The sequence below is a fragment of the Protopterus annectens genome, chromosome 9.part0 (genome assembly GCF_019279795.1).
Source record: "Protopterus annectens isolate FY-2018-M chromosome 9.part0, PAN1.0, whole genome shotgun sequence".
Lineage (NCBI taxonomy): Eukaryota > Metazoa > Chordata > Ceratodontiformes > Protopteridae > Protopterus > Protopterus annectens.
The window spans coordinates 423,237,378-423,259,084 of NC_056743.1; the positions used below are offsets into that span (position 1 = coordinate 423,237,378).

At 42.1% G+C, this 21,707-nt stretch overlaps 1 protein-coding gene across 1 annotated transcript in view; it reads right to left on the reverse strand.

The window, feature by feature from the left end:
* The window catches only part of LOC122811247 (cGMP-dependent protein kinase 1-like), a 4,027,247-nt gene that overhangs the window by 1,780,587 nt on the left and 2,224,953 nt on the right, over positions 1-21,707 (reverse strand). Inside the window, exon 7 of the mRNA XM_044082966.1 lies at positions 9,217-9,311. Within this exon, the coding sequence (XP_043938901.1) occupies positions 9,217-9,311 (95 nt within the window). The remainder of the gene's footprint in view (positions 1-9,216; positions 9,312-21,707) is intronic.

Sequence of the window (21,707 nt, forward strand, 5' to 3'; positions counted from 1 at the left end):
TTGGCAAACCTTTTCCTCACCCACTTCAAAGCATGTCCAAATTCATTACTTTGCAGTTATAGGGCCCTTCTGAAAGAAATTGTAAACAGGAGTCAAAAAAGGACCATCTTATTTTAAAGGACCCTCTTCCACTTATAGTGAAGGGTTATTTCACATTCTTTCTTGTGCAAATCTTGCATGATTTAGTGTGGTCAATCCTGGATCAATGTAGTCTCAGCAAACATGCCAAGTTTTGAATGTTCAGGACACTGATACTGTAGTTCTTGATCTCTTTCCTTTCCCTTCCTTCTCTGGAGAAACTGGTGACCACAGTACAATACTTTCTTGTATGTTACAGTTGATTTGCTCCCAGTCCATTTCTCAGACTTCAACAGGAGAAAGTACCATTATGTAGGCAGCTTAGTCTAACAGTAGCTGTTTGAGTATGGTCACTGTTGCAGTTATCATTGCAGCGATCAATGCTGCCAACTGAGTTCTAATGTCCAGCTTGACCTTCAGAGCTGGGCACCCTTCACCCACAGTCAGACTGATGACATTTTACCTTGCATGTCTTCATATACCTGTTTCTCAATGACGACAGCCTAAATATCAGCCCTTAGCTCTTGAGACACCATGGGGCTCTGGTGTGAGACCTGGAGAATACTGGCCTACCATGGTGACCTGCATAAGAAGAGAGGGGCAAGACACAATAAAAGTGATAGTTAAGAGGGGGAGGGGAGTACTCACTCTGGCCCCAGTTATCCTACAGAAAAAAGTGGAAGGAAGGAGGGGGGATAGGGCAGTAACAGAGATCACACTTTAACATCTACTGTTACTGTAAGTTACCTACACAGCTGTACTATTCTCTGTATGTTGCTAACTGCTGCAATCATCACTGTAAGAAAGATTCTTGGAATATTCCCAAAGTTGATTAATGCCTGCAGGGGGTGGGGGGTATATAACTGCACAGAAGTGGAGTAGCTCATGCCCTTCAGTATGGCAAAGATAAACAATGATCTTGCATTGGGGGCTACAACTAACCTGAAATGCTTTGATAATGTATGAAAGTAGGAAGCTTTGGCCACTTTTAAGATATACCCCTAGTAGAAAGTGACCTGATTCATTCCTGAATAACCTTTAAAAAGAAATTTCTTCCAGTTTGGGTTTAGAGAAGGATATCCATTTGGAGATGTACTGTTTAGAGAAGGTTACCTCTAGCTTATACTAAAGCAAAGGAAACAAATAATTTTCCTGATCTTCTGAAGGCTTTGATTCATTCAGTTTGTACCTCAGGTGTCTGTGAACATCCAGGGAGTACCATATTCTCTTTCTACCTTCATTCGAAATATTAGGACGATTACAGATAGTTGCATAGCTTGATTGATGGCTAACGCTGTGACCACCTTGGCATGAATTGAGGGTTAATGCACAGGGTCATCCTGTCTTTGTAGAATATGAGAGAAGGCTTTTTGCATATTAAGGCCTGAAGCTCCAATATTTTTCTTGCTGAGGTGACTGCGATGACAAACTCCGTTTTCTACATAGTATTAGTTTGAACAATGGCAAAGTTAACTTTCCTTCCTCACTCAGGCTGGGGCCATGCCCCACCTTGGAGGAGTGAAGTGGGTAATTCTCTTTTGAAATTGTTGTACTGGTAGTCTGGATACCATTGGAGGGTCCACTGGTACTAAGACAGGTAAAAAGTACAAACAGTTACTATTGCACACAGTCACCACCTGTAGATCACAAACTGAAGGAGGGTGGAGTAAAATTGTAATGTCAGAATTAACCTCTTCACATTTAGGGATTCTGTAAAGGTACAGGTTATAAGGCAGCCAAGTACTTCACATTGCTAATATAACTAATAATCCACCAGCAAAAGCAGTGGAGTAAAGGGTTAGTATTAAATCGAAAGAACTGGTAGCTGCCCTGCACTGAATGGTAAAACTTCCCAATAATCTTCAGTAGGTCACCTGTAAAGGGAGAGCAGTGGAAGTGAACACTGTGGCAGTGGGAACCAGTCCAGAATGCTTCAGCAACCTTGACCCAATGAAATTACAAAGCATGGATGGAAGTAGCCCTAGTGGAATGGTTTCTAATAAAACAAGGTTTCCTTACCAGAATGAGAAAAACAAAACAAAAAATGATGGCCACTCCATAGAAACAATAGTTCAAAACAGGTTTCCCCTTTACCAAAAAAAGAAAATCAAAGTGCATGATTTCTTCCTGCAGAACCACTAGTTCTGTAAAAAACAAGGCAAGATGTGTAGATTATCCAAAGCCACAAATTTTCTCAACTTTATCAGTAGGATTGGCATAAAAAAAAGTAGGCCCTTGAAGAGAAATTAAAGGAGGGTTTAGAAACAATCTTAGGCATAATTCAGAAGCTCTTCATGAGGAAATAGCTTATCCTAAAAAAAATCAGGAAGGGTTCAACTTAACAAAACACTAACTCCTAGACAAAACTCTAAAAGCAGTAAACAAAAAGCACCACTCCAAGACAAAGACTTTAAAAAGAAGAAGGAGAGTAGCTGCCTGGGGGAAACAAATTATGCAAAGCTTTTCACAAAAAAATATAAATCCAGGAAGAAAAAAATATCACAGGTGATCTTATGTTTCAAGCAGAAAGAAAAACACTAAAAAAAGGATGCAATAAAAAAGGATGGATCACATAGTACTATGAGCAAAATCAGCTGAAACACAACAATTAAGGAAAAGACAGCAAAAATCGTACTCTTCCTCGGATCACTGAAATCTCCCTTGCTTTAGTCCCTACCACCTTCTCAAAACCTTTTGGCTTTCAAAAGCAAAAAAATCTCTCCATTTATCAGCATAAACCTTCCTTGTAGAAGGCCGCCTGGTTGTCAGATGCAGGGATTCAAAACTTGTTGAGGAAGGTAGTGACCCTCTAGTGGGACAAAAGGTGGCCTTCTTTGATTTGTGGACAAGGAGGCTTGATGTTAAAACTCTCCCCAGAGCCTGGGACAAAAAAGAGATAGCAGGGGTAGCGCCAAGCTAATAGAACCATGGAAGGCTGTCCCTCAGTCACTCAAGAGGCTGGCCAGGAGCGGAGCTATTAAGGGATAGGAGGAGAGGGGCTCCTGATCTGATGACAAAGAACACTCTGATAGAGGCAGGAGAAGGAGACTTTTTCGTGCAAGCACTTGGCTGAAAGATATTTGTACAAACTTTCCAGTGGAAGAGATTGTCTGAACAGCCATGCAAAACTCACTGTCAGTCCAAAATAGTGTGGACGAACAGATCACTGTGGGGATCCCCAATCCAAAATCGGCTTTGATCAAATTAAACTCTGATCATCCAGTAACAGTTCTGGATCCACCATCTGTCTGCAAAAAACATCTTAAGGAGTTAATGCTCCTGGCAGTCTCCATAAACCTGAGAAGTGAGGTGCAAAGAGAGCTTGATCCCCCTGGTGCTTAATGTTGTTGAACACCACAGTTGTGTTGTCTGTTTTGGATCTTGTTGAGATGCTTAGAAACAGTGAAGTTGGCCATTTGAGATCAACACTTGTCCTGGAGTGATAAATCCTTGAAAGAAATCAAGCAAATTGGACTACCCCCATATCCCTTCATGTGAATGTTATCCTGGTTGGCTGTCTTCTGGATCTGGGAAGCTTGAACTGATTTCTGATTGAGATGTGCTCCTTGAAGCCTGAGTCCTTGAACAGGTGACGTTAAAATCTGGCTGCCCTTGAGTGAGGTCACATCTGAATGTGAAATTTAGGTGACAGTGTCAGTGCCAAAATACATTCCTTTTGATCCACCAACTATTATCATAATGACCAGTGTCCAAATCGTGTGATATTCCAAGAAATACAAGCACCCTTACCATTAAACTTTCCTCACATAAAGGCTTGCAGAAGGACTCACCTTGCTACAGATGCTGTGGAGTACAATTTTTGATGTCCGGGGTCAAAGGGGTCCTGGACCGTATGTATTCAGTCTCACACCCAGAAAAAAGATTTCTGAGAGAGTCTATTCACATGACATCTGAAGTCTTCGTTCTGTACTTTAGAAAGACACACAGAACAGAGGTGCTACCTTAGACTCAGAATAAACTTTAGTACTGCGTCACCTTAGAGTAGCTTTAACAGTAGCCAGACTCAGGCATATGTGTCAATGAGGGAATCATCAGAATCGGGACCCACTCCAAATAAGGATCACCTTGAAGGACTCTTAACCTTAAGAAGGCTAGCAGATAGCCCAAAGGGCAAAATTAAGCCCTGGGCGCGATATAGATACCGCAACTGGAAATAAGAGAAGAAGATCCTGCCTAATCTCCTGCAAGAAATATCTCTCCTGAGATCTTTAAGAGAGCAGAAGTTGTTGCAAAGTCTTTGAGATTTTGATGAATTTGTCAATGGCAGAAGCTGTGCATTGAGAAGAGTTAAATGTTGAATGTGTGTTGGTTGGAATGTTGGCCAAAAAGTGAATACAGGAAGTCCCTCTTTCCCTCAAGTGTTCAGGGACCTTGGTAAAAGATAGGGCACAAATAAAATAGGGAATATCTGCTGTGTAGAGCCTCCAAGTAAAGAAATCTGCTTGTGAGCCTCCACCTTTGAGGAGGGGAGGAACATCTGCCATGCCTGCTGAATGTGTGAATGTGGCAAATTGCCCTTTGAGGAGGCAGTGTACACTAATAAAACCTATGAAAAGAGCCAACTTTCCTCCAACACCCATTTTGACCAGGAAGGAAGGATCGGGCAGTTGAGAAGGCACACTTTCTCCGCTGAAAGCTAAGGGACAGGAATCTGCGGGAGCAGCTGGAAAGGACTGACCCCTGCCCCTCTTGCCTGAAAGAACCCTGTGTCTGGCACGTCCTGTCCTGAGAAAGACTCCCGATCTAGGCCCCTGCCCTACCACGCAAGAGGATGAGCTGCCAGGCCAATTTAAGCTAAACTTGGGGGGCCCTACTAGTAAAACTTGTAAGCCTACTTGGGGGCTGCACCTGTAAAAATAACAGTCTGCATAGACTTAGCTTTGTCTTCCATTTTCTTCAGGACTGACTCCACAGGAGGGCAAACAAACTCTAACTGACTGACTGGAGAATACAACCAAACTTTTAACATGTGCTCTGACAAGTTCTGGATGATAAAGCAATGTATGCCTGAGAAGTTTACCTGATCTTAAAGCCAGGCATGCCTACGAATAAGAATGCCTACCCACCTGATCAGAATGCAAACCCTGTAGCATCCAAAAACAACCTGCACCCTGTGCCTCACCACCTGATCCAGCCCATAAACCCAATATCTAAAATCCTTGGGTACCAATGCCTCTGAAAAAGCATCTACCTTAGATTTAAGCAGAGTAGGGAAAAAATTAGTACTTCCAAGCATGAAGAATGTCCAAGGTTTGCCCCTCATCTAAAGCTCTAGAGAATTTACACACTACACTTTTTTACCCTTAGGCCCCCCCTTACACCTTAGGTCCCTGGCTAATAGTTTCTGGGTCAGCCCTTGGGCCCTTGGCCACAAATTCTATGTCAATAAGGCACTTTGTATACAAATATTTGGCAAGAGTCTGCACTTAGTAACCTGTCTGAGCAAACAGGGGGAAGAGGCAACATCCAGGAGAAAATTAACTGAGCAACAGAGAAAATATAAGTGGGGCCAAGAAAAACCTAAAACAATACCTAAGGGGAAATCAGGACCTCTGAGAGATCTGACCTTCCTCCCTAAGAATTATCCCTCTGAAGAGAAAAAGAAGGTCTCTGAAAAAAAAAGAATCTGAAGGGGAAAGCAGAGGTAGAATCCCAAGGGAAGAAAGATCCTATAGGGAGAATCTGAAGAATTTCTTTAATCCAGAATCATAATCTGAAGAATGTTGCAATCCTTCCACCTCTCTGAAGACCTTACTGGGCCTCTTATCCAAGGAGGGCCTGGGCCTCTTATCCGGAGGGGAGAATCTTCAGAACTTTTTAAGGTGTTGTTTAGGTCGCCAGGCTCTGGCATGTGTGACGTGGTACCCAGGCCTGGCAAAACTGACTGGCCAGAGAGGGCCTGGGAGAACCAGAAGAGGGCCAGACCTAGGTGTAAGAAGAGAGACAGAGGATACCACCAACCCCTGAGAGGACCCAAGCAACCTGAGAGGCCCCCTCAAAAGCAACCAACAACTGAGCAGAAGCAGACTCCAAAACCACTTTTGCAGATTCCACAGAACAGAAAGAAAGAACTGCTGGCGTCCGGAACGACGTAGTTTTTCAAGTACTGGCTTTAGGCAGGGCGGCGCATCCTCTTGGTTGCCCAGGCGTCGGAATCTGTAGCGCATTTTGCGTAGGATCGCACGAATACAAGCCAAGCACAATCACACAAGCCTTTAATTATCACTATATGTACAATCTAACCTAACACCGACACCCATTCATTACGAAACTACTTCGTCTAAACAAAGGAATAAACAAGGAATAATAATCCTATAAGGTATCTGTTTCCCCTAGAAATACAAAATTTTTTCTATTATACACTTTTTAACTAAGGCAAGAAAAAAAAAAAAATTTCCCAGAAAAATTACCAACTTAACTAGGTTTCGAAACTGGAAACTCAAATAGGAAAATTAGAGGCCTTGACGGCGCTTACGCTGCTTCTGCTGCTGCTTCTCGACCAAAAACCAAAAGGATATGGATATGGCGTCGGTCGTGCGTACCAGTATCCGTAGGCGTGCAGCGTCTGAATCTGGCCGACATGACCGGCGCCAGCCTAAACACTTTGTATTCGGGCCATGTGGCAAAAAGAATGAGGATGGGGCGGCGTCGGTCAGTACCTGGGTAGTACGTACGCGTAGATCTGTCTGTCTGGCGACCATGACCCCGCCCCTAACACTTTGGTATGGTATTCCGACCGGACAACCCGGACTACCCACAGGTTATGACTGCAGCAATGTGAGATGAAGAACATCTGTACATTCACTTTAGTGTAACCTAGCCCTGTCTCAAATAACTTAGAGAAATTCTGGAGAAATATGAGCACCTTTACCTGTGCAGAGTGGTAGATGGTTCCTACTTTGGTACCACAGAAAAATCCATTCCATTTTGCTAGATTTGATCATCTTCTTCTACTTGGACCTCCTAACCTCCCTTATAATTTTCTCTAGTGGAACCCTTGTATTAATAAACTGTATAACAAAAGAGGGTAAATAATGAACAATTTTAAGAAATCCCTACCCACCTCAAGATTACACTGTAACATGCTAGCAAGGGACTTAACACTATTAGAAAATAGAAAATATAAAGCAGAGTATGAACTTGCTTTATATTTGGTAGCCTTTCGAATATATTTTCAAATTAGTAGGGTACCTAAGGGTTCTTTGCTGGGCCCTCTCCCATTTGGCATTTAGTTTGCAGATATTCAGGCTAATATCCCAGAAGTGCCCACCATGACTATGCATTTGTGTTGTCCATTTTCATTCTTCCTCAACTCCCCACCCTATTACCTTCTGGAGTGATCTCATGGACTGTTTGGAACCTTTCCAGGTTTGAGTCCTGGCTTACTGTTACTTTCTTCCTACCTAATTTATCTTAGATACATATAAAACAGCACACTTGATGTAACTCATTGCAGGTTAGCTGGGGCATTATGGGTAGAGAGAGAAGCTCAAGAGTTGGATCCCTAAGAGTGAGACATACTGCCAAGCTGGATCCAGTACCCATACATTGAGGAAAGAGGAAGAGGAAAACACCAGATCTCAAGTTAAATCAAAAAATGCAGCATAGTAGCATTCGACAAAACATCTGCTCCCACCTCATGCTCCTCTTCAGACAACTATGTCATAAGAGACCTGAGTACTTAGGTGGACGTCTCACTCTCTCCATCATCATGCTTCCACCATAGTCAGGAAATCTTTGTATCTGGTTCAGTTAATTTTCAAATAAATACCTTCAAAGACTGGAGAGATCATCTTATCACAATACTCTTTCCTTATCAGACCCATCATCAACTACAATGTCTCTTTTGGTATTTACAAATCTAAGTACAATGCTCGACTGAACTCAGAGAAGCACTACAAACTAGATTGCTTCCCCTAGTCTACACCAGGCTTTGCTAGGACCATTCTTCAGGGGCTCCTGGACCCTTATCTTTCCTCCTCTTAGTCAGCATAAACTATAGTGGTCTGCCCATATAGCCAAGGCTGCTGCAGCAGTGATCAAACAAAGAACATAGTATGTTTGTGTAAGTAAACTTACCGTAACAGCATGTGTTTGAATGACCACTGCTGCAGTAGCCACTCCCTCCCCCTCCACCTCACTTATTTTTGTTGCCAGGGTGTGGACTTGGTAGCATTGACCTCTTTCAGGTCTCAACCCTCCCTTCTTTTGGTTGACAAGAAAGCTCTGAAGGGCTTGGCACCCAAACTGTTGTTTTTCTTCAGCTCTGCTCATGCTTATAACTCTTTAGGAATTTGGAAGATAAATGTAAGCTTTTGGAAACTGTCCGACTGTTATACCCTATGCAGAATATAACCATAGCATTAAGGCTACTGCAGCAGTGATCTTTCGTACATCTACTGTTATGGTGAATTTACTTACACAGCTGTAATTTACCTCCCACAACCCCTGTGCAAGCACTGCCAGTGCTGCTCTTCCTTAAATATCATTTGATGTGTTAAGTAACAGAGTCACCCTGCGAACCAGTGAAGGATATCAATTAAGAAGAAATATTCCCTTCCTTTCCTGTTAATGAGATCGGCCCAGGGAACATTTACACTTTTGCGACTCTAGAAGACCCTCCAAGTACCAAGGACATTTCCAGATTTGGTCATCAGGCAGCAGCATAACTGGACATTTAGCTTTTTGTCGCAGTGGACCAGCAATGACCATGAATGCAAAATGTTTAGAGTCAGAAAATGTCAATTACAGTCTACAGTCAAGAAAATAACTGTGTTTTTATGATACCTTAAATGTTGTGACAGTGCATGAATTATTCCACTGAACATTTTAGGACTATAATATTTATTAATCCAAAACCAGAGAGAGACCAGTGATCACTATATTAAAAAAAATACAATAATTTTGCAATAACTGACGGAGGATACAGTCACTTAAAAATACCTTAGATGGGGGGGATTTCCCTCCACTACAAGTGGTAGAGGTGGTGATGATGAGGATGCATCTCTAGTGTGAATGATGATTTAACACATAATGGTTACATGATGTATGCAGTGTGCCCCCAAAAGGGCTTTACATTATATTTTGGGGGAAAAAATCTAGTCATCCCACACTCACCCCTGCAGTGCTTTTTCTCCAAACCACTCTCCCCTTGAGAGAGTGGTCATCAGTACTGGATCCTCACTCGAGCATGTTTCCTGAGTAACACTGACCTTAAGGGATATAACAGAAAGAAATAAGATATGTTCATATAAAACAAAGCTACTGACAAATAACCATATTGCTATGAACTTACAAACTCTTCTAGGACTTGGTTTCAGAAATGGGGAGTGGTACAGGGATTCTATTTCCATATGCATGCACTTTGAAAATGCATATAACAGTTCAGAAAGAAAATATATATGAGCAGTAGTTCCTGTTTTAAGTGTTTCATTCATATAGTACATGAAAAACAAAACATACCAACAACATTCTGTACAAAGTAAAATGATGAATGGCTCACTAGTTCTACATTCAATTCTCTCAAGTGTTCATTCTGCAAGCAGTTTTGGGATGTAATGTTTTCCACACTGAGGAAAATAAATGGGTCAGAGCTATCAACAAATGAACTCATTACCCTAATTCTGCTCTTCAGTTAATATTTGAGGTTATCACTGTTGATGTTTGCTAGTTTTAAATGCAAATTTGCAAACAAAATGGATGCTTGCAATACAAATGAATAGATTATTATTACAACAGTTTTACTTTGATTTTATAGTATTCTGCATACACTTTTGTACATTGTATGGTTCAATGGCAGCATGCAAACAGTATTTCTCTGGCAGTATACACTGTGAGCAGTGTGCACCCAACTGCATACAGCAAACTACATAAACAGCATTCATCTTGCTACATAAATCAAACAGTATGCAACAAACTATGCAAACAAAAGCATGTATCTTGCCCACAAGATACAAAACCAGCAAGTAACAAATTGTGCAACCAACAGTGCATTTTATCACAAAATCATAAGTAGCAAGCATAGAGCACTAGGCACTGAACAGCAGCTGGGATTTTCAAACATGATTTATGGCTTCAGAATCAAATGTTACTTATTTAACATAACTGTAGAACTGCATGGTAGTGATTCATCCTTCTCACCAGTAAAACTAAAGCAGCGGTTCTCAGTCTGCTCAGCACCAATCTATACTTCCCGCAAAGCACTGGCACCAAGCCTAGCCACCAGTCAGCTGTCTGGTTGCTGACATCAGTGTTGATGTTCTTAAGACCAGTGGACTCTAGGCTGAAAAATCTGACCTCAACATGTACTATGAAGATCAGCAGCAAAGCTGGGCCTGATCCACTGATCCAGGAGCCAATGTCTGAGGAAGCAGTTGGCATCAATTCTAATTTCAGCATCAGCAGCGGCAGCACTGACAGATTAGGAAAAAAAGATGTTAGTGCTGGTGACATCAGGGAACTAGGTAGCCATGAAACAATCAGCAATAGGGCAGGGACATATGAGCAGGTTACAATCAATGCAAGGATGGCGGCATTATCCCTGTCTGGTCCTGAATGGGGGTGGAATGAAACTCAAATCCATCTGAACTTCCAACACAGACTTCAGCAATCTCAGGCAGTTATCATTCATGGAAATAGAACTGTGAGAGGAAATAAAATGCAAAGACTTGTCAGAAAGGGACCTAGAGAGGGATGATCTATGCTTCAGCGACCTTCACTTTAAGGCCACTGAATTATTTGGCACATTTTACCAGACTTCAAAGAGATTTGATCAAGGAGCTTACCAAATCTCTTTCGGAACCCATGTCCTCCAAGGAAGGAATACCATTTCCTCAAAGGGTAGACAAGCCTTCAATTGATATCTAATTCATCCATGAGGTTAATCTCTCATGCTTCCCTAACCTGTTCAACACCCTAGACTCCCTGTTAGGGGGGTGGACAGAGGAACTCTCCTCAGCTAGTTCCTTTTTTTTGTGGCTGCTGTAACAATCATGCCATCACTGGCACTCCTTGTGTAAACAGTGCTTCCTAATGCTAGAGAGCTAGTAATTCAAGTCTGTTCGCAATGGCAACAAAAGAAATTTGAGGTATGTTAGGTTGGTGGGGCATTGTGGGTAAAGGGACGAGCATGAGAGTTCAAGAATCCTACAATCTGGAAGAAGCAGATGAGTCAGATCAAAGGGTCAGATATGAACCAAACAGTTGAGAAAGAATGAAAATGGACAACAACAGATAGTAAACTTAACTAGTGAACCACTGAACCTCACTAAAGTTGTGTGGACTCCCAACACGTGTTAGCACACAGCAACTAGCAGCTGCAGGAATCAGCCAGGATTAGAAGGTGAAGGAATGGGAAGAGATTCAAGGGATTGGGAAAGTAAAATGTAAATATTAAGCAGTTCACCATACAACCCAGCCACCAACAGGGTGAGAAGATCAGCAGCATCCAAATCTAAGTTTTAAGTAAGATCAAAATGACTGCATGAAAAGTAACCCCCAACCCAGGGTTAGGGATAGGGCATGGAGCAATACTAGAAGCCCCATGTAACATGTTAGTTTATCTAATGAGATACTTGGTAAGTGAATGTAATGATCCAAATTTAGACATTTTTTTCTAACAAGGCCAAAATAAGTGAGATACAAAAGAAAGAAATTGAGAAGAAATGAACAAATAAAGGACCAAAGAAGTAAGATGAGTAACTGTATAAGGTGATGAAAATCACTGAGATAGGAATTATGAGAAACAACAATAATAATGCAAACTGAGAAGAAAAACATTTGGATTCATGTCTTTGGTCACAAACCACTTCAGTGAGGCCTGGTTACCTATGGTTGACCTCCACATTTCTCCAAGGTTGCTGAATACCTTTTGCAATGATGCAGTAACCCTGGAGTTTGTTATGGAAAGTAGGGATGTGCAAGTAGTCTCCAGTGTGTGTTGTGAGCTCAAGCTCATAAATTTGGCCAATGAAGTTGTCCATGACCAAATAAGCGTTATCTGAAAAGATAGCCGACATTCATTTCAGAACGTTGAGGAAGAAAAGAACAGTTGTGGTGTACTTCAGGTTTTGGAGTACTCCAAGACCAATTTTAGACATAACCGACTATCTCACCTAAACAAACATAAATATGAAAGATCCCATGCCTAATAAAAGCAAAATGATTACTCATATTACTTACAAAGAAAAACAGCCAGTAGCTCAAGGCAGGTAGCAATACAGTGACAAACCAGATAATCAATAAATTAAACGTTCCTCTAATAATGTTTTTAGACATTTAACAAATGCCTTAGTTAAGCTGCTTTACCTGTAAGCTGGAAAAGTCAGCTTGTAACCCTTGTATTTAAGGGAAAATGTGATAAGAAATCATCTGGAAATATTCAACAGCTTAGCAATATATCAAAACTATTTGAGAGATGCTTAGTGATGTAGTGAAATGACTTCAGGGACTGGGCTACAGGGATGACAATTTATTTATTTCCATTTGTTTACCAGGAGTGTCCGTCTCGGCCAAACATATCCCTTTTTGAGCGGTGGCCCGGGAGAAAAGCACTACAGATACAGAGTTGTAACAGTACAAAAGACAATTTGAGGAACACATTTGGGTATACATTATCAGATTAGCACACAAAAATCTATAATACATAAAATACATTCAACACGAGTACATGCAGAGGAGATAGCAAGGTTAAAGAAATTAGTTTTGGTGTAGTGAACTTTAATAACACTTTTGGGACCTATAAAGAGAAGGAAGGAGCTACAGGTGAGAAATGATACTGATGAGCAGATAGAAGATCATATACTTTCAGAGAAGGAATCTACTGTACAACTATAACAATATGCTTAAGTTTTTAAACTTGCATTTCAGAGTGGTGGTATCCCATAACCACATAAACAACCAAAGTGGTGGTTGAGGTTGCACTGTTAAGTATGGATATATACCGGGCCTTACAAAATGAGAGGTATGGATGCTACCCCCCCCAGAAAAAAAAGAACTGCTCCCAGCATCAAATTTTCATTGTGTAGGAATGTATGCAAACCATGTGCCATGTTTAGCAAATCTGACCCGAAGTGATGCTTTCCCTGATCTACTTATGATATTAGAAAAGCTTTGATGTAATGACTTTTTAGGTAAGAATTGTAGCTCAAATACTTTATGCAGCTCACAATTTAAGGAAGGAGGAGACTGGAGAAAGGTAATAACCTAAGGCTTATGCAGCTCCTACCTACCCTACCCATTCTACCTAATTCGGCTTTGTTAAGGGCAGATCTTGCCTCTTGAACCTGGCCAACTTCTTTGAAACAGTTACCAAAGCCATAGATGAAGGGAAGGTAGTCCACACAGCCTACCTGAACCTCGCAAAAGCCTTTGACACAATACCCCACTCGGGCATCATAAATAAGCTCACCAGCCTAAATATTAACCCCTATGTCACAAGATGGGTTGCAAACTGGCTCAGGGATAGAACCCACATGGTCAGAATAGCAGGTGCCATGTCAGACTCTAAACCAGTTACAAGTGGCGTCCTACAAGGCTCATTCCTGGGACATCTCTTGCTCGGTATATATTTCTCAGAGGTACAGGCAAACACGGGTGGACTACAGCTGACAAGGTTCACAGATGACTGCAAACTGGGTGCAGTAATCGACTCTCCAGCTGACACAAGCATCCTCCAAAAGGGTCTCACAGAGATAGATAACTGGTGCCAGACCCATGGCCTAAAGCTAAATGCCAAAAAGTGCATAGTCATCCCCTTTGGGAAAAACAAAGTGCCCACAAATTACCACATAGGTGGTAATCCATTAAGTACGGAAGTAATAAGGGACTTGGGGTCCCAAGTAGATAGCAATCTCTCCTTTGACACTCACGTTGCCAAAGTGGTTAGAAAGACCTTCTATATAGCCCACCTTATCATGAAAGGATTCACATCTAGATCGAGAGGTCATTGTGCCCCTCTACTCATCACTTATCAGGCCCATAATTGAATACAATGCCCCATTTGGGATGTAACTTACCCGACACCTGCAGCAACTGGAAAGACCCCAAAAGTACCTCACCAAGAGGATAAAGGGGCTCAGACAGATGCCTATGCAGCTCAGCTAAAGAAACTCCAGCTCTACTCAGTTGCGTACCGCCTACTCAGAGGCGATCTGTGTCTGACATATAAAGCCATGTCCAACCCAGAATTAATGGACATGCTTCACCTCAGGAAATCCAAATCCCTTAAAGCTACACGCTCCAGGGACTTGAACCTCAGCACAGAAATAACTAGTACATGCTGGAGGGACAGATTCATATCCCAGAGTCTCTCCTCACTCTGGAACAAAATCCCAATCCATGTTAGACAGAGCCCCTCACTGACCCTCTTCAAGAAAAATCTTGACGAGTGGATGGGAGATCGTAAGTTTACCCCTGGGATCTCTTCTGTGTACCTGCTTGACAGAGGTACAGTAAACTAACCTTAAAAGGGCTACCTTCTGTGACCTACTATACAGAGGCACAGTCAACTAATCAAAAAGGGTGGCGAAAGCCAAACACACTCTGGCTAGGCTTATAAATACCCTAGGGCAGATAGCCTAGTATCAACCTATGAACCAGCTAAGGAAGAAGGAAACTGGAGAAAGCTGATACCTTAAGGCTTATGCAGCTAAGGAAGAAGGAAACTGGAGAAAGGTGATACCTTAAAGAAAGTGCTTTTATGGGTAACCATTTGAAATGTTGTGACCCGCTAGAATGAGCCCCCAAATGCAGAGAATGAATGACCGAAAGAATGGATTTCTATATACTAAGTTCAAGATACCATTCCTCAGAATATTCCCTTTTCTCTGTGGTATAGCAATCTCAGAGTTGGTATATATAAGTATGGGGTGAAATTTTAAGGAGAAGCATGCTCTTCTCCTGTGTTTTCAACATTTTTTTGGTTTTTCGGCACTCGGCATTTTGAGTGCCGACATTTCATTAAGGAGCTGTTTTTATGCTTTAACATTTTACCATACATGGTGATCTACAGTGAAAATACATGCATCAAAAATGGCATAACTTAAGGTCAATCAGTGATGCAGCTGGTAAAGGTCCTTCTGGAAATAAATAGAATCAAGTGGCCAGAGGCCAGGTGTCCTGTATAAACAGAATAGTTATGGTTATGCTGTTTGGAAATATTTTTGAGGAGAGACAGGGGGAGTTTGAGCAGGAAAATAAAAGCAATGAAAACAGGGGTGCTACCTTCAAGATGCCTCCTATTCATTAAAAAGCATAGTGCTGCAGGAAAGGGGAAAGTGGTTGCGGAAAGAAAAGAACTGACACCCTGTAATGCAGACTTTCCTAAATGGAAGGACTGAAATTCTGGGACTGTAGGAGGTAGTTTACCACCTGAACTACTATGTCAGGGGAAAGAATAACAATGTAAAATATTAAAATACTGAAATTTTTTTAACTGCATGTTTTTCTTAAGTTATCACACTCTAGCAAAATGATTACACATTCAAAAGCATAGTTAGCAATGAAAACTTAAAATGTAAATTCAAACTTTCATTCCATCTCTATTTTCCATGGTCCATATATTAATCTAAAATTAGGCCCAAACTAGCATCAAAATACTTGAACATTATAGTACACACTTTGTTGTTCCATGAAAAGCCACTGTAATTTTCTTTATTTCATTAAACAATTAGTGCCAAGTTTAAATAACAGACTCAGGCTGTGGTGGTCATATGATGTTTCCTTGTAAGTAACAGCTCTGAATACAGGCAGTTATCTCAAAATTCAGCCTAGAAAGAGCAAAACTGCAACTGTAATGGTGAACAGTTGGCAGAATGTAAACCAGTAACAAAGACAATGGTCCCTGGGGAGAGGTGTTGCTATCAGTGAGGGTAAACTAGGCAGGTCAAAGGGCCACAGGATGTGGCAGCACAGTACAAAATTCCACAAGGAGTACAATAAAGGAGAAGCTAATCTAAGCAGCCAATGTCCTCAACACAGGACACCTGTATGAAAGTACACACAAGCAGAGCTCTATGGTGTAATACAAGATGTACACACCACAGACATGCCCCCTGGAACACAGAAAAACAGTGAAGAATGGGATAACAAAGATATAATACTGTGCACACAAGCATCCACAAAAATGGAGAGTGAAGAACTGAGCACCATCACTGCAACCAAAAGCACCGCAGTGGAGTATGCCATCAGAAACTGAATGGCTGCCTTCAGCATAACGATCACTCCAGCAAGATAAAGTATTGGCCATGCAGTTTCAAGTAGCATAAGACCTACAGGAGCACAGCCATTATATGCCTCCACATTGAAGGAGAAGAGTGTCAACATATCCCTCAATGAAATGCCTTGGATGCCGCAATCACCAGTCACATTGCTGCAGGCACTGATGGCTGAACTGAAGGATACCACTGTCAATACTATGAATATGCCCAGCCATATTTTACCACATATCCTAGGGAAGCTGAATGGAGATGTTACACCGGATGCGTCATGCCATGCTATTCTGCAGTTATCAGTAACCCATGCACATCGGATGTCAAGGGCAAATAAACTGCAACATCAAGCTAGTTGATAGACATGAGAGAAGAAAAGTGCCCTATTGAGACTGGAATTTTATACTACATACCAAACTGAACATGCACAGTGAGGATACTAACTCATGTGCTGACAGCAAGACTGAATATGGAGGACCTTTATAAAGAATATCTGATCCTGGGTGACAGAATGATTCCACTGAGGGCTGCTGTCTACTGTAGCTACTCCTTGTATATTGCTTGATGTCCCAAAAGAAAACCCTGGCCTACACTAGTATATGGAACATTCTGAAGGGAACAGCAATACTCACTGGACATAACCTTGGCCATACAGTTCATTCTCATACATTTTGAAAAGGCAGCAGTGCATGCCAGTCAGAAAGCATCTCATAAGGTGTCACTGAAAATATTTATATTCCACTTCACATAGAAACTTTGGTGACAATTGCAAAACACGTTTTGGTGGTCCTCTATGGCACGGCTGTTACATCCTCCATCACTTTCCACATGCAGATCGCCTTAGGCTTTATATCTGTGGGGAGTGTGGTGAGTGCCTTTGTGGATACCATGGTATTACCCTCTATCGTGGGCCAAGGTGTGGTCACCTTTCTGGATTACCATTACATCACAGGCTAAATGAAGTAGTACATTTTTCACACCTGCGAGCTTAAGTGCCTTCCTTCCATCTGTGTGTTCTGATTCTGAAAAGTGAGTGGACTAACATCCATGCATATTCCATGGAAAAACAATTAGGTTAAGGCATGGCAATCGGGATTTTAGGCACTTATGATATTGTCTCACCACATGCATTCTGTAACTTTTCATGAACATCAAGTAGAAGAACAATTGCAATGATGCCAAGAGAAAAGCCCTACTTACAAGAATGCTTGTGACACCCAGTAAACCTATTATTATAGCCTCTCTAGAAAGTATTGCCCAACACGTCATGGATCATAAGTATGACTACAGCAAAGCCCAGGATTTCAAACATGCTGTGATCTTAGACACCCACAGTGTCCACCAAACATTTTGCACACAACTTCCCTTGCTTGCATAATAAAACAAATATGATGTGGTCTTGTGTGTCCATTCCTCTACATTGTGTCTCAGACCCTAGGTTGGATCCATCCTTGGCCATTTTGAAGCTTAGGATCTTATGCTCAGGTTCCTCCCCCTACCCCTAATCCTCAAGTGCAGAAGGAGATACCTCAGATCTCGTTTGCTGCTTTCGAGTGTTGAAGGGCTCTGTGGTGCTCAGGCATGGTTATAGTCTATGTGTTTCAGAAAAGGCTACTCACTACTTTTCACTTTTTTTTTTGTTTCTTTTCCTCCCCTGTATTTTCTACATTAAAAAATGTGTATTAGCCTTTCTACAGAATAAATCCTTAGACAGTTAATATTCTGTCAGTGTTTAAAATCCTTTCTACAGTTTTGTAGCACTTGTGTGACCTTATATAGGTAGACTGAAAATGCTTAGAATAGTTGAAATAGTTTGAATAGCCTAAATAGCTTTAATAACCTATATACTATAGTGTCATGCTTGATACTTTCTCAATTGCTGCATGACTCTTCTTTTTTATAGTTATGTCTGACAAACTTAAAAAAATGTGTCATGTACACACAAACTACCGAAATCTGATGCACACGATAAATGTGCATATTGTCTTGGTCCCTCTCACTTGGACATTGCTTGCTCTATTTGGTCAAAGAGCAATTGTAGAGAGAAGAAATATGATTTTAAAGGGTCTCATCCAACCAACACCTGGCATGAAGACTTCACAGTAAGTGAAAAAGCAGGGGCTTCCTTCTCCTTCTTCTGCTTAATCTTCATCAAAGTCCAAAGGTAAACCAAAAACTCTGACAAATCAAAGCCAACGTATCCCTCTGATGCCATTAGAGGCCCCGTGACTCCTCTTTAGTTCTTCCCTGAACCAGATCCATCTGAAGCTTATGTCTTCCATCCTTGGAGCATGACCTCCCTACTCTAGACCTCTACCTTTAGTGCCATTTCTCACTTCAGCTAGATCCTCCTGGAGTCTAACTGAAACAGATGTGGAGAGAATGATGCAGTGTTTACCTCTGGAGAGAGATCCAGTTGGGGGGTACTACTGGTTCCAACCATCACTGGGTTTGGTACAGATATTTCCTCCCAACACTCAGTTAAGGTTGCTTTTCCGATTTGACCCTCCAGATCAGCATCAATGGGTCTGATCTCAGCCTAGGATAGATCTGCATTTGAGCCGAAACCTCATGTTTCCTTGGCTCAGGTCAGTTCTCTTTCGAGGTCCTCACAGACCCTGTCAGAAAAGTCTGACTCCTGGTGCCATAATGTCATCATCAACTCAGACAGGTTGGAATTAGATTCTTTCCTTCCTTTAGGGGCTTCAGTCCTTGACAATTCAGCTATGGCAACCCCTCAGACCTGAGCTGGAATGGCCACAAGGGTTGAGCTTTCCCCTAGGGTTTCTGAACCAAAGGATAAACTTCCCAGAATTGTTGTGGGTTCAGAGTCGAGGCATTTGAGTGTGCGCTCTCTCATCTGAGAGCTAGTTCTCCTCCTCAGTCGGATCCAAACTTCTCCTATAGAAACTCCCAGTGTCCACAGCCTGCTCTTCTGGTCCCACTGAGTCAGCCATTTCTTGAGAACCTTGATCCTGCTATTCCATATTTCAGAGTCCTCTCCTGAGCAATCCATGGTAGTGGTTCCTAGAAGACAAGTATAAAAGGGGGTACTTAGATTCCCCTGATGAATTGCTGACCACAGATACTGATTTCTATGAGGGGGAAGGTTCACCCAGATCCCCCCTTGAGGATGTGTTTTTCAGAGAAATCCTTAAACTTCTTAGACAAAAAGGGGGTTGGTCTTCGCAAGCATCATCTTCTGAGGAACTGGTTTTCCTTAAGGCTTTTTGCTCGGGCTCATCTAATTCTTGGATGGTACTCCCCAGAAATGAGGTGGTGAACCTAATCTCAATCCAAAGTGTGGAAGGAACTTGACACAGTTGAACCCATCTCCAAGACGGCAGATTTTTAGTGGCTCCCAAAGACCATTCCCATTGGAGGAAGGGTATGGCAGTGGATTCCATGGATGTGGCAGCATCCACCAAAAAGGAGCTCCTCTGTCCATCCACCAAATAGAGAATCTCATGCTCTGGACAGATTTGGGAAGCTAGTCTACACCTCATCTACCTTTATGATGACAGTGCTTAACTACCTGGCACACTTCACATGTTTTCAAAGGGATTTGATCAAGGAGACCTCCACTTCTCTGCCATGAACCTTGTCTGCAGATCTGATGATTATCCTGTCTAATGCATCTATGTGCCTTATCTCTAATGCCACAGAAAAGGTTTCTACAGCAGCTGGCACAGGTATTTCTATCAGAAGGCATGCCCAGATATGGCTTTACGATTTTGTGGAAAAATTCAAGACCTCCTTCACAAATGCCTCTTATGATGGATCAACCCTATATGGTACAAAAGTTAGAGACCGTTTCCAGAAGTGAACAGGATGGCAAATCCCCAACTGCCAGGGGATCAAATTCTCAACTCCCCAGAGAACCTTCTCCAAAAATCAGAAGGTGGGGAAGAGACTGTTACTCCAAAAATCTCAATGGTTTTCATCTGGCACTTCTGAAACTAACACTGAGTGATGCCTAGAGTCAGAAGTGATCCTCAGAACCAAGACTTCAGGGGTTCATTCTCAGAGAAGCCCTTTCAGTGCTCCTGAAAAGTTATGAGACTGTTCTACTCCGGAGACAGTCATGGGCACTTATATTTGCACCCCACGGCCTGAAAACCCATCACACATCAAGACAAGTGGGTACAGAGAATAATTACCACAGGCTACTTCATTCCCACTCACTCTACTACACAACCTTGAAAGAGAATTCCCAATTTCCCACCCTCACAAAGGGAATTTGCAGCTTCAGAAATAGAGAAGCTTCTAAAAAATCAAGTCATCCAAGAGGTTCCAGTTCAGAGAGGTTCCCGAATTTACTCAAGATTCTTTCTACTGCCAAAGAAATCTAGGGACCTAAAACCAATTCTGGATCTGAGTCAGTTAAACAAATTTGTTAAGCTCAAATTCCAGACGGTCATGGTTCAGTCAATCCTCCCACTATTGGAGAAATGACCGGATGTGCTTGATAGATCTTCAGGATGCAGACTACCACATCAAAATGATAGGGGCTCCAGGAAGTATCTTTGATACCATCTGGGAGCCCATCACTAGCAGCTAGGAACTCTGCCCTTTGGACTTACCACAGCCCCTTCAGGTGTTTATCAAATGCATGGTAGTAGTGGCAGCTTTGTCTATGCCTGCAGGGATTCCAGGTGTTTCCTTATCTGGACAACTGGCAAATAACCACCCCATCCAGGAATCTACTCATCCTTGCCAGGGGCTCCTTGCTCAATATATGCGAAGAGCTAGGAGACAAAAGTAAATTTACAGAAGTCTCATCTGCAGCCAACCCAATCTCTGGAATTTATCAGAGCACTGCTTGAAACAAGGTAGCCGATTGCAAAATATCCACAGTCACAAAGATTATCCATCTGTCAACAAGCTCAACAGTTCTTGTCCCACAAGAAGCCACTGGCCAAGACAATCCTCAATCTCTTAGGTTCCATGGCCACCTCCATAACCTTGGTTCCACTTGCCAGATTTTACATGAAGGTTCTTCAGTGGATGTTGGCAGTACAGTGGTCGATCAGGGAACAAACCATGTCTCACCCAGTCATTCTTACAAATACTTGCAGAGGCAACATTCAGTGGTGGATAACCTCCACTCTTCTTCAGGGCTGTTCTTTTATCCTATGTCTCCAATGGCCACGGTGCCCACAGATGCCTACCTACAAGGCTGGGGGAATTATCGGGGAAGGACAGTGCAGGGCACGTGGTCTCATAGATGCTAGTCTTCACATCAATGTCTTGGAGATGAGAACAGTCTCCATGGCACTGCAGGCCTTTCAGGATTCTCTTCCCTTGGATGAGATTTCGAATTGAACAGGCAACATGGCTGCTGTTTGGTATATCAACAAACAAGGAATAGCCAGATCTTACCCACTGTGTTGAGAGGCC